General features: G+C 38.8%; 1 protein-coding gene across 3 annotated transcripts; it reads left to right on the top strand.

Annotated features, from left to right (window-relative positions):
* Positions 1-102: 102 nt before the first annotated feature.
* Positions 103-12,145, top strand: nufip1.S (nuclear FMR1 interacting protein 1 S homeolog). 3 transcript variants are annotated; one of them, XM_018248504.2, is made up of 11 exons: positions 460-588; positions 1,340-1,511; positions 4,532-4,605; positions 4,813-4,917; positions 5,936-5,998; positions 6,852-6,928; positions 7,798-7,890; positions 8,296-8,531; positions 8,978-9,103; positions 10,286-10,527; positions 11,528-12,145. In XM_018248504.2, exons 3-11 carry the CDS (start codon positions 4,564-4,566, stop codon positions 11,846-11,848), a joined length of 1,305 nt encoding a protein of 434 aa, XP_018103993.1. In that variant the 5' UTR covers positions 460-588; positions 1,340-1,511; positions 4,532-4,563; the 3' UTR covers positions 11,849-12,145.
* The last annotated feature ends 435 nt before the right edge of the window (positions 12,146-12,580 follow it).

Genomic DNA, 12,580 nt, shown 5'->3' with positions numbered 1-12,580 from the left:
GTATTTGCCTGATGCTTTTACATTACATTTATTACCCCATGTTCCTCTATGAACACCGTGACGTTGATTCAGTGCGACGCGATTTCCGGCGCGTTCAGATGACAGCGCGCTAATGTTTTGCGGCCGCGGCGGTGGGGGTGCTTGCAATTATGCAATACTTTACATTTGGGTCTTTGGCACTTGACTAGCATCTTAAATAAACATGCACGTGAGGTGTTGCTTCCTCTCTGTATAATCTGTCACTCAGGGCGTCTCAGGGAAATACATTGTTTGGGAGAAGAGGTTGTTTTGCCCTTATCAAATATGGCGCAGTTGTCAGTTTTACACGGAAGTGGGAGAATAGTTGAGTAGGCACGTTTTCTGATGTGTGCGCTGTGCTATCCACTAGTATGGAGAACTTAAATCATTACCCGGCCCCGGGACTCAGACCTCCGATGTTTACAGCTGGGCCTTGCACAGGCCCACCACCAGTTCCATGGTTTCATTGTCCTCCACCTTCCCCTCAGGGGCTGTGGGGTGGAGGATGGAACCAGTGGCGACCCCAGTACAGGCAGCAGCAGCCGTCATACAGTGAGCAGCATGGAGGAGGTGAGTGCTGGCAGGAATGGATTCGAGACCCATTCACCCATACAACACAATATATCGAATGCCTAATGTATTCCTAAATTCGGTAGGGGACTCTGAAAAAGTGCAAGGGTCATTCACAGGCTATATAAGCAGAAACACTGTGCTTGTGGTTACCATATAATTAATTAAATGATAGTTATCTGAAATCCAAATGCTACACTGGCTGAGCTGTATAGGGACACTGCAGGGTGCATCCTATCCAAACAAGTATTCTTATATCCATTCAGCACATATTGATGGATTATGAACTCCGATCATTTGCTAAAAGGCCAATTTAACTAACTATGATAGAAAATATCTGATTTTAAGATGTTAGAGAATGGCTAATTCTAAGCAACTCTTCAATTGGTCTTCATTCCTTCTTTTTTTGTGATTTTTTTTAAAATTATTTTCTAGCTTTCGAATGGGGGTCACTGACCCCATCTAAAAAAACAAATGTTCTGTAAGGCTACATATTTATTGTTATTGCTACTTTTTGTTACTTTATATTCAGACCCTCTCCTATTCATGCTTCAGTCTCTTATTCAAACCGGTGCATTACAACTGGGGTAATTTGGACCCTAGGAACCAGATTGCTGAGATTGATAACTGAAGAGCTGCTGAAAAAAGCTAAATAATGCAAAAACCACAAAAGAATTGTATATTGTCTTAGAATATCACTCTCAATATCATACTAACGGTTAACTCAAAGGTGAACAACCTCTTTAAACAGGCCATGAATGCATAGACAGCAGCTCGGTTTTCATATAGGACATCGTGATCTGGAAAACCTGTAGTACAGTTATGGCAACATTGGCTCTACACACACAGATATTGTTGTATGAACCAAGGGATATGATGGAAATCTTCAAACCTCTCAGATGGCAGAAGAAACTGGATCCACGGTAAATATTCAGGGCTGTATTTTGGTGCTGCGGGCGCCAGACCTCAGCCCTTGATCAGCACTTACACAGAAGAACCTGCTGTACTTTAGATTAAAAAAAAATCAAGATAAAGTTATTGATAAGCTCTGCAGGCTACGGAAAAAGAACAAATAACAGAACCTAGCACAGTATTGTTAACATTCAGTTTAATCAATAGCGTGCTGCAACACAATTCTGTGAGTGTCTTGAACTATAGAAAGTCTTTGCACATCATTTTCTTGTGTGTCCTAAAGTGCTCTAGTGATTTTAACAAAGTGCTATCTCCAAAGTTAAATTAAAATTAATTAATACAAGTTGTTTATTGTGCTTTCTTCAAAAGGTAGAATTATTTAAAGCATGGTTCAAACAATTAAAACATCATATCAGTATCAACTCAAGGGAGTTTCTTTTTATAAATCACACTTCTGAGTGCATATCAAACAACCACTTCTTTAGTATTATGGTGCAGACTGTGGAGGTGAACCTTTGCAATACAAAGAGATGGATTCTGCCGGGGTTTCCCTCTCTTGTGTTCCACCTATGCATCCACTAACGGCTGTGACTGGAAGTGATGTCACACCTAACCTGTTTGTTTGAGGACAGCTTCTTCAGAGATGCACTGTATATATGCTGATTGTTGGGGGTTCAGGTACCCAGCACTGCTGCTGGATTTGGCCGGCGAATATCTAGTGGCAACCCGCGGAGAAATTCTCAGTAGTTTTACCAAAGAGTCAAAAGCTGCCACCCTAGACATGGGCCCTCAAGTGCCTATATGGTACATATGGCCCCTGATTTTAATATCTGTCTAGATTGTTTGCGCAATACACTTGTTTAGATTATTGAAATAAACCTGAATTGGACAATATCTGTGTGTGTGTGTGTATGGGCAGCTTTAGGACAATGAGTCTCTAAAACGAACTTTAAAGGGGAAGGAAACCTAGTCGGCGCAAACCCCCCACCCCCCCTCCCGTTTGTTGCCCACCCTCCCTCCTCCCCCCTGGCCTACCCGTCCCGCTGGGCAAATGCCCCTAACTTGTTGCTTACCCTTCTGCGCAGGTCCAGTCCAGGGAGTTCACAGACGACATCTTCTTCCACGCGATCTTCTTCCTGCTGTGAACGGGGCATGCGCAGTAGGATCATTTCGCCGGTACGATCTACTGCGCATGCGTGTGACTTTTGGCGTATGGGCAGTAGATCCATACTGGCGAAATGATCCTACTGCGCATGCGCCAAAAAGTCGTTCACAGCAGGAAGAAGATCGCATGGAAGAAGATGTCGTCTGTGAACTCCCTGGACTGGACCTGCGCAGAAGGGTAAGTAACAAGTTAGGGGCATTTGCCCAGCGGGACGGGTAGGCCAGGGGGGAGGAGGGAGGGTGGGCAACAAATGGGTGGGGGGGTGGCTTGGTTTGCGCCGACTAGGTTTCCTTCCCCTTTAAGGAGGATCTTACCCCCAAAAAACAATTTGGTCCATGTTTATTGGTTTCTGAGATATTCACAGTTTTTAAGCTCCCCATAGACGCAACGATTCTTCTTGCCGAACAACCGATTTTAGGGAAGTCCGACCAATCCTTCGAAATTATCGTGCGGTTAGTGGGATTCGAACGATTGTACATCTTATGATTTTTCGTCCGACATCTGTCAGGAAATTGATCGGCCCGGTCAAAAAAATCTTTGTCGGCCCCAGTGCAATCTATCTATATTTGCAGGGCCAAGCAGGCAGCTCCCCTTTGTTTTCCTGGAAAATTGGTCTTTTTAGTTGATGGTAAATTCGTATGATCGTTCTGAGAAGATCGTGGTCTCACAATCAGGATCTGATCTTTTAAAAATCTCAACATCTATGGCCAGCTTTAGACCACTTTATACTGCTAGGCAGACTTTCAACTCAACTGTTTTGAATGCCCAGAGTGGCAGTGACCCTTATTATATATGGTATCTACAAACTTCCTGTATTTAGTTAACCATTGGGTTGCTGAGACTCAGTTGAGTCAAGACCTGTGAACACTGTGAAAAGCTAATTTCTCAGAAACTGCTAAAATTAGAAAATGATTGTAAAATCTGTTTAGAAAGTTTAATTCCAACGTAAAGTCCAAATTGAACTCCTTTGTACTGTACTTTGTTGTTAATGTGCTGACACAGTGTCTGGACACTTGAATAATCATGCAAATGATATCTTCCAGACAAGTGGAAGGAGAAGTGTAAGAAAAAAATAGAGAAATGCTTCATGCAATGGAACTGAATCTATACTCCAAGGGCATGGACACACATGCTTTTTTATGGCGCAGTTTTTAAAAAGGCCGACCCCGCATAAATACGCTAAACCTAATGCGCAATTCCCGCACTGTGTTTTCATACAAGATCTATCAATGTATTATCACCTAAAGTTATAACCTCTTAGGCTAGGGCCTGACGACTGTGGAACATGTTCTGCATTTCTCCTCAGGCTGAGAATCCGCTCCCCTGTAGCTTCTCCGCTCCTGCTCTACCTGCACCCGCAAGCATTGTCTCAGCTCAGATGCAGGTAGACATGTCAGACTATGGTGCTTAATTGTGACATTTTGCCTTTTGTGCTGAAATCCGCCTGCAGTTCAGAACAAAAGGGTTGCAGCAGCGCAGCGGATAATGCACAATGGTATGCATCAGGGGCCTAACTATTGAGGAAGCAGACCCTGCAGCTGTAGGGGGGCCCAGGTGGTATAGGGGCCCCATGAGGCCCTAATTCTTAAACAGTCTAAATAAATATTGGTAAAACAAGTCAACTGCTAAGCATTTTGGGGGCATAAAAAAAAATTTGCTCTGGGGCCAAATAATATCTAGTTACACCACTGGTATGCATCATCTGGCCCTTAAGGCACTGACACTGGGCAGGCCTGTGGTTTTTAATGTGTGTTTTAGCTTATTCAGATGCCTTGCCGTTATTCTAGTAATGTATGAGTTGGCAAGTATGTTTTATAGAAGTCTTAATAATAAAAATTCAAGTTTCTTGTTGTGCTTGTGCTTTAGGGGGACATGGACATTTTAATCGTGAAAGCCGAATGCCATTTGGAAACGGTCAGAGTAGAATGAAGAATCATTCGGTAAGAGGCCGGACATCATGGGATACACCATATACAGTTTACTGTACTTAGATCATTTGCATTCTTTTACACCTCCTGCATTTTAATTTTCTTCATCTTTGGAGAAATAAAAATCAAGCCTATTTTCCTGCTTTTTAGGTTCTGTGGACAAGGTATGTTGGTTTGTAATTTTCATGAATAACATCCTTCAATATCTTATTCTCCCAGAAAAAGCAAAAGAAAGAACCCGTTTACACTCACTACTGTGACACATGTGACCGTGGTTTTAAAAACCAAGCAAAGTATAATGAACACACCTCTCAGCATGTCAAGGTAGGACATTGAGGCTTTTTTACTAGGGTTTTTACTTGTTGAATGCTACAATATTTAATGGTTTCAAATATATTGGAAAACTAATAAGATTTGATTGAGATTTTGTTTTCTGTCATGATTTTTATGCTGTAGTTTTTACACTAAATTACAATGCAAATAATTCACTCTACCATATAAAATTTCATTCCTAACCTGAGTGTATTTTTTTAAGTTGTAATATTGGTGTGTAGGCAGCCATCTCAGATCATTTTCCCTGGTCATGTGCTTTCAGAAAGAGCCAGTGCTGCACTGTGGAACTGCTTTCTGGCAGATTATTGTTTCTCCTACTCAATGTAACTGAAGGAGTTGCAGAGGGACCTGGACTTTTACTATTGAGTGTTCTTATCGCTACCAGGGAGCTGTTATCTTGTGTCAGCGAGCTATCTGGTTACCTTCCTGTTGTTCTGCTGATGGAGCGACAGGGAGGGGGTGTTATTACTCCAACTTGCAGTGCCGCAGTAAAGAGTGACTGAAGTTTATCAGACCACAAGTCACATGACTGGGGGCACCTGGGAATCTGGCAATATGTCTAGCCCCATGTTAGATTTCAAAATTAAATTGAATTAAAAAATATGGGATTTCAGTGCAGAAGTCTGCTAGAGCAGCACTATTAACTATGTGTTTTGAAAAAAGGACAGTGGGCCTCATTTATCAACACTGGGCAAATTTGTCCATGGGCAGTCACACATAGCAACCAAGGTATGGGACCTGTTATTTAGTATTCAGTTTTTCCAGATAATGGATCTTTCCTTAATTTGGATCTTGAGTCTACCAGAAAATCATATATAAGTTAAATAATTCCAGTTGGTTGGTTTTGCTTCCAATGAGGATTAATTATAGCTTAGTTTGGATCAAGTACAGTGGAAGAAGGCTTTGTCTTGAAGGCTTGTGATCATAAGCTTGTGGGTGAAAATACAAAGTAGGTAATATATCATGGAATGAACTAAGCCTAATAGAATCTTTGACAATTTTATTGCAGTGTGAAGAACCAGGCTGCAGTTTTAATGCCCATGAGAAGCTGGTACAGATTCACTGGAGAAATGTGAGTAACTACTAGTTTCAGTGAGGTGTCTGTTTATTGACCCTGTATTGTTTCTTTCACCCTGTTCTTAAAGGAACAGTAACATCAAAAAATGAAAGGAATAGCAGTATATTTTAAAGGAATAGCAGTATAATGTACTGTTCCCTGCACTGGTAAAACTGGTGTATTTGCTTCAGAAGCATTGCTATAATTTACAGTCGTATGAAAAAGTTTGGGAACCCCCTCTAAGCCTGCATAGTAATTTACTCCACTTTCAACAAAAAAGATAACAGTGGTATGTCTTCCATTTCCCAGGACCATCTGAGTACTGGAGTGTTTTTTGAACAAAGATTTTTAGTGAAGCAGTATTCAGTTGTATGAAATTAAATCAAATGTGAAAAACTGCCTGTGCAAAAATTTTGCTGAATTGAATGCATGTAACTGCTCAATACTGATTACTGGTTTATGTATATAAACATGTTATTGTAACACACTCCCAATATTGGGGAAAATGGCCCAGGTGCATCCAAAAGGAATTAATATCACGGGGCTTATGAATAAGTGGAAAAAAAATATTTTTGTCAACGTTTCAGTCCTGCTAAGGACCTTGATGTCCTGAGAAAGGTCGTCTTAGCAGGACCAAAACACTGACTCATTTATAAATCCCGTGAGTGCTCCAGCTTTTCATGTGGATATGTATATTTTGGTAGGGTTCTCCTTTACACGACTACAAGAATTGTACTACAGTTTCAGAAGACAAACTGCACTAAACACAAAAAAAATTGTAAAAAGTCCATAGTGAATGTTTTTCGAGACTGATTTAGAAATTCGTATCCATTCTACCACTATTTATCTAGCTTTCATTTCTGTTTAGATGCATGCTCCTGGAGCTAAGAGAATTAAACTTGATACACCAGAAGAAATTGCAAAATGGAGAGAAGAAAGAAGAAAGTATGTACTATTTGCTGTTTGTGCACAATGATACTTTTATCACTGAGCCCTTATATGTTATAGAAGCAGTAGTCCATTATACAGAGGAATTCTCTACACATTGGGAGCATAATTATTTACCTCTCAAGAACCAAATGAAGTAGCTTGAATTTCCATGTGTGCCCATTTTAGCTCAAAAAAATAACAAAAACCATAGGCTTCTCATGATTAAAACAACAGGCACAAGTCCTTTTTTTATTGTACTTATGTTTTACATAAAACATGTGGATGCTGTAGTCAAGCTTGTGGGTATATATGGATGGAAAGAGAAACAAGTGTGCCATTGTTTAGTAAACAAACTTAGTGTGATGGTGTGGTTATAATGAAGAGGTTTAGTGAGGTGATTCGCAATTGCAGTTTTAGAAAGCTGGGCAGAGGTGTTTCTTGCTGACTTGAGGGACAGTTGAGGGTTGGCAAAAGTGCAAATGTTGTACCTACAATGCACCAACAATGAGGAAAAAGTCTTGTCTCAGCGCCCTTTGAAACAGCAATGACTTTCTACTACAGTAATGGAGTTAGTGACACCTTTCTGTTGTGGTTGGTTATTGTATTAGTGACCCACAATTCCGCACAGGAAATGACCTTATTCAGATATCATGTAAGTGCTTGTTATATTTATAATAGATGGTTTATAAACCTTATGAATACAAACTTCGGTAAAGGTTAAATAAGTCTCTAATGTCGCAGGCAGGAATATTTTGTTCTTTTTTTCTGAGCCAGTGTGTCATTATTAAAATACTAAACAAAAAACAAAGGAACATATTGTTCTTTAGCTTGCTTTATACTTAAAATAAATGTAAGTAGAATTTAAAGTTTTTTTTCTCTTTAAGAAATTTTCCAACACTAGCAAACATTGCCAAGAAGCAGCAGCTCCAGAAAGAGAGGGAAGAACGTGGAGACGTGTTGACAACCCCTCAGTTTGGGTATGTGCAATTTTTATTTTGTATGAAAACTGTGAATGACAATAATCATTAGAATACTTGTATTGACACTGATTGGCAACATATAAACAATTAATTAGTGAATTTGTAAACATTTAATACATAATTTAATGTTTTGCATGGACAGGTTTTTCTAAGAGTGATTTTCACCTTCAGCCTTTTATGTCTTATGGGGCTTACTATCATTCAGTCAGTTCAGCTTCCAGTATTCTGTGATTAGCCACTAGTTTGAACTGCTTGGAAACTTTTAGAGGGAAAAGAGCATGAGGGATATAATTACAACTGTACCTTAATATTTACATTAGGCAAATAAGTGGAAATAAAAGTTATAGTTGTAAAATATTAAGAACAATTAAACAAGTGTTTAAACTTTTCGTTATGAATCAGGAAGATGAAAGGGATGAAGAGAGGGCAGTTTAGTCAATCGAATCAAGGTACCAAGAATTGGCAACATCGCAGAAACCAAAGAAATTTCAAGAAAAACGTCAGAAAAAATGAAAATGTACATCAAGGTGGCAACTCTAACGCTGAAACAGAAAAAAGAGAATATTCTCAAGAGGGAAATGTGGCCCAAAAGGGGGACACTCATGACCCCCTAAGTATATTGGCGGGCAGTGATCCTGGTAAGAAAAATGTTGTTTTTTTTTTTTTTTTTATTTCTTAGTAAAATAATGTTTCCAGTTACTTCTAGGCATGAATGGACCTAACATTCCAGCTTCACTGCAGTCAGTTCTCCTCATATAGCGGCTCAAAGGGTGAACAGACAGTTTGTCGCTTCACTAGAAAATTCCTGTACCAGTAAATAAGGCTGTGGAGCTCCTAACATACTGAACATGTACCCCAATATTTAGCAGATTTGTAAACTGGTATGTTTCTAGTATTTCTGATATAAAGCAAACCTAGTCCTGAATATCTGCACCCATTACTGATGAATGAAAAGAATGCATGCCTAAACCCAGAATGATAGCCAGTATACGAACACTTTAATAGCTAATGTTGTCAATTTATTTAATAACAATTTGTATGTTATTCAAGCAGTTAATTTAGAATACATTTCCTTGCCTTATAGAATCTGACAACGATGAAGCAAAGGTGAGCACAGGGTTGTCAGTAGTTCCAAAGCAGATAACGTCTGCCTTGAGCAAACTTATCTGCAGCTATGGCAGCTCTTCCGACAGTGACTCTGAACCCATTGGTAAGAACTGATGCTTTTTCTGCTCAAGTCTTGGGCTCTTTGCTGACCTCCATGATAATGTTTTTCTTTTTAACCATGACAACTTTTGTTTTCCTTTAAATGTCCTACACAAAAACATGAATTATGGATACTATGAAACAGTATGTACTTATTCAGATAGGATTGAATGGTTTCAGTGTTTCCTGTAAAGATGAATGAACCCACAAAAATCAGGGGAAAAGAACAGATGGAGGGAGCTGAATTTTGCAAATGGAAACCCTTTCCTAACCACCAGTAAAGCAATCCAAAAACTCTCCATAAACCTATGTTGCCCTGCAGGACTTCCTTGGTTATCTGCAAGTACCCAACTACCTGCAGGGCTGACATATTAGCTAACTAGGATTCTTATTTCATACTTGGTATCCCCCCCCCAGTAGTTTCCAAAGGTGTTCACTTGAAACTAAAATATTTTGCATCCCTATTTAAGAAATATTTTACTTTAAAATGTGTTAATAATAATAATAATAGTTATGGAGGAATTAAAAAAAAAAAATCCAAGATAATTTTTTCGTTCATATTTAAATGTCCTCCATTCCAGTCAGTTTCAAAATATACAGTATATCCATTGTGCTTTGTCAGTGTTGAGATTTAGCAATCAAATGCTAAAAAATAAAATAGATGGTTAAACATTGTTTGACTTCCAAACCTAAGGTGATACTCAACCATGTTAAACATGACTTCTGGTATACAGTTATATATCATTTTTTATTATTAATGCAGGGGTTGAAATCTACCCTCTAGATGTGATTTTGTTTCTCCACCAGGTTTCAGGTTCCAGGTTTTGTAAATGGCTACTGTTTTCAAATAAATGACTAGCAAGACTTGCAGAAACAGGACCATTTCAGGCCAGCATATGCTGCTTTCCTATTTTGGGCTCACATTTTGTTGTTACACAGCATGGTATCTGTAATCGATACAACATTATTCTTGCCTGTTCCTGTCGGTTACACACTATCTTTGCTGTGTTCCATAGAAACAGACATGATGGTAAATCATTTCTTCGGGGCTAGTTCTGGGCTCGAGGCTAGAATTCTATTACTGAATACATAACTATTTTGGTAGTAGCACTTTCTTGTTTATATCCAAGATGCCATGCAACATTATAACCTGCTACTTAAAAATTGAATCTCCTTTCTCTTTTAGAACAACCCATTAGATGTGTTAAGGCCGCTTTGGAAAAGAATAAGCAGATTCTTCAGACGCACATGCCGACTGCTGCTCAGACAGTATTAAGTGACAGGCCGGAACAGGAATTAAAGACCCAACACACTGCCCACCAGAGCAATGGACCTCACAGTAAAATCCCCCCTAACAAAAGTCACAGGAAACATGGAAAGAAGCCATTCACTGCTTCAATTAGATGCCAACCCACCCTTCTGGAAATGGTAAAGAAAAAAAGAAATCAGAATGATTTTTGTTGTTCTGCATTTTTTTTATTTTAATTTTTTTTTCTTATCCAATTCAACAAGCTAAGCTGAACAATTCAGTGTTATATAAGCTTAGTGTGGTGGCTTCAGCATACAGCATTCTTGATGTTTATCACTAGTTCTGTTCATTTAGGACAGTGATCCCCCAACCAGTGGTTTGTAAGTAACATGTTTCTCACCAACCCCTTGGATGTTGCTCCCAGTGGCCTCAAAGCAGGTGCTTATTTTTGAATTCCAGTTTTGGTTACATAAAAGCCAGGTGTACTGCCAAGCAGAATCTCCTGTAGCCTGCCAATCCACATAGGGGTTTCTAAATAGTAGGGATGCACCGAATCCAGGATTCGGTTCGGGATTCGGCCAGGATTCGGCCTTTTTCAGAAGGATTCGGATTCGGCTGAATCATTCTGCATGGCCGAACCGAATCCTAATTTGCATATGCAAATTAGGGGAGGGGAGGGAAATCACGTGACTTTTTGTCACAAAAGAAAAATATTTTTCCCTTCCCACCCCTAATTTGCATATAAAAATTTGGATTAGGGTTTGTTATTCGGCCGAATCTTTAGTGAAGGATTCGTGGGTTCGGCTGAATCCAAAATAGTGGATTCGGTGCATCCCCACTAAATAGCAAATCACAGCACATATTTGGCATCCCCAGGGACTTTTCATGCTTGTGTTGCCCCCCAACTTTTTTTTTTAAACTGAATGTGGCTCATGGTAACAAAAGTTTGGTGACCTCTGATTTAGGAGAATAGTAAGTTGGTAATCAAGCAAGCACAATATCCATCATAGCTGGCTTCCTAGCAAAACATTGGAAGGTAAATAGTGCCATAGACAATATATTTCCCAGTTCAGAAGCTCAGAGCTTTACATTGAATGATTCTAGTTGCAGTGAGTTGGTAAAATGCTGATTTATGTGGGTTGGTATACTATGCTAACACTGAATTTTATTCTCTTCTAGTTACTGGCTAATGACATCAGGCATGAAAGGAATGTGATTTTGCAGTGTGTACGGTATATCCTTCAGAATGACTTCTTTGATAAACCTGTGGACATTATATCTGAGAGTGGAACGCCTCATGAAACTGCTGTTGCTGTTTCAGCAAGTGATGCTGTGGGTCAAAAGGAATGTTGTCATAGCCAAGAAAACTCTGAATTACATACTTCTGTGAATAGTGACCAGGGTAAGAGACTTGATGCTGAAAAGAAGGAAGCTCTTGTTCAGGTGGATGATGAAATTTGGGAGATCTCCAATATCTCTGGTGAATCATCTATTGTATGACAACATTTCTGGAATAAAACAAATGCAATTACAAAGACTCATTTTTTCCATGGGTTTCAAGTACAGATGAAGAAAGCTGTTGCTATGTAAAACGTTTTATTTTTCGTTACTATATTCTTTAGTTTTGATTTGCAAGCACCAACAAAAGGGCCATAAAATATTATTTATATAGTATAACAGTAACTGAATTCTCTGTGTTGTTTTCTAGAGATATATAAAAATGTATTATTTTTTTTAAGCGAATTAAAGGTTTTCAGTAAAAATGTTGTTACATATATTAAAAATAAATATAATTGATTTAGCAATTGGTGGCTTAATTAGGGCTAGCAATTTTGATTATCTGTCTACTCCTTTTTTCTTTTTTTTACCTTGATTAGAGTTATCTTTATTAGTTTACTTATAAATAATTACATATATACAGTTAGACCCATAAATCTTTGGACAGAGACAACTTTTTTTCTAATTTTATTTCTGTACATTACCACAATGAATTTTAAACGAAACAAATCAGAAGCAGTTGAACTACAGACTTTCAGCTTTAATTAATTGGGTTGATCAAAAAGATTGCATAAAAATGTGAGGAACTAAATCCTTTTTTAACACACTTCATTTCAAGGGCTCAAAAGTAAATGGACCATTAACTCAAAGTCTATTTCATGGGCAGGTGTGGGCAATTTCTTTGTTATTTCATTATCAATGAAGCAGATAAAAGCCCTGGAGTTGATTTGATGG

Source organism: Xenopus laevis, chromosome 2S (assembly GCF_017654675.1).
Source record: "Xenopus laevis strain J_2021 chromosome 2S, Xenopus_laevis_v10.1, whole genome shotgun sequence".
NCBI lineage: Eukaryota > Metazoa > Chordata > Amphibia > Anura > Pipidae > Xenopus > Xenopus laevis.
This window is presented reverse-complemented; position numbering and strand designations above follow the sequence as displayed.

Excerpts from the sequence above, each read along its gene's own strand:
- nufip1.S (XM_018248503.2), top strand. The coding sequence starts at position 390 with ATGGAGAACTTAAATCATTACCCGGCCCCGGGACTCAGACCTCCGATG. Across the intron at positions 589-4,507 it reads CAGTGAGCAGCATGGAGGAG|TTTCTTGTTGTGCTTGTGCT; the intron begins GTGAGTGCTGGC and ends TAAAAATTCAAG. Across the intron at positions 4,918-5,935 it reads ACACCTCTCAGCATGTCAAG|TGTGAAGAACCAGGCTGCAG; the intron begins GTAGGACATTGA and ends ATTTTATTGCAG.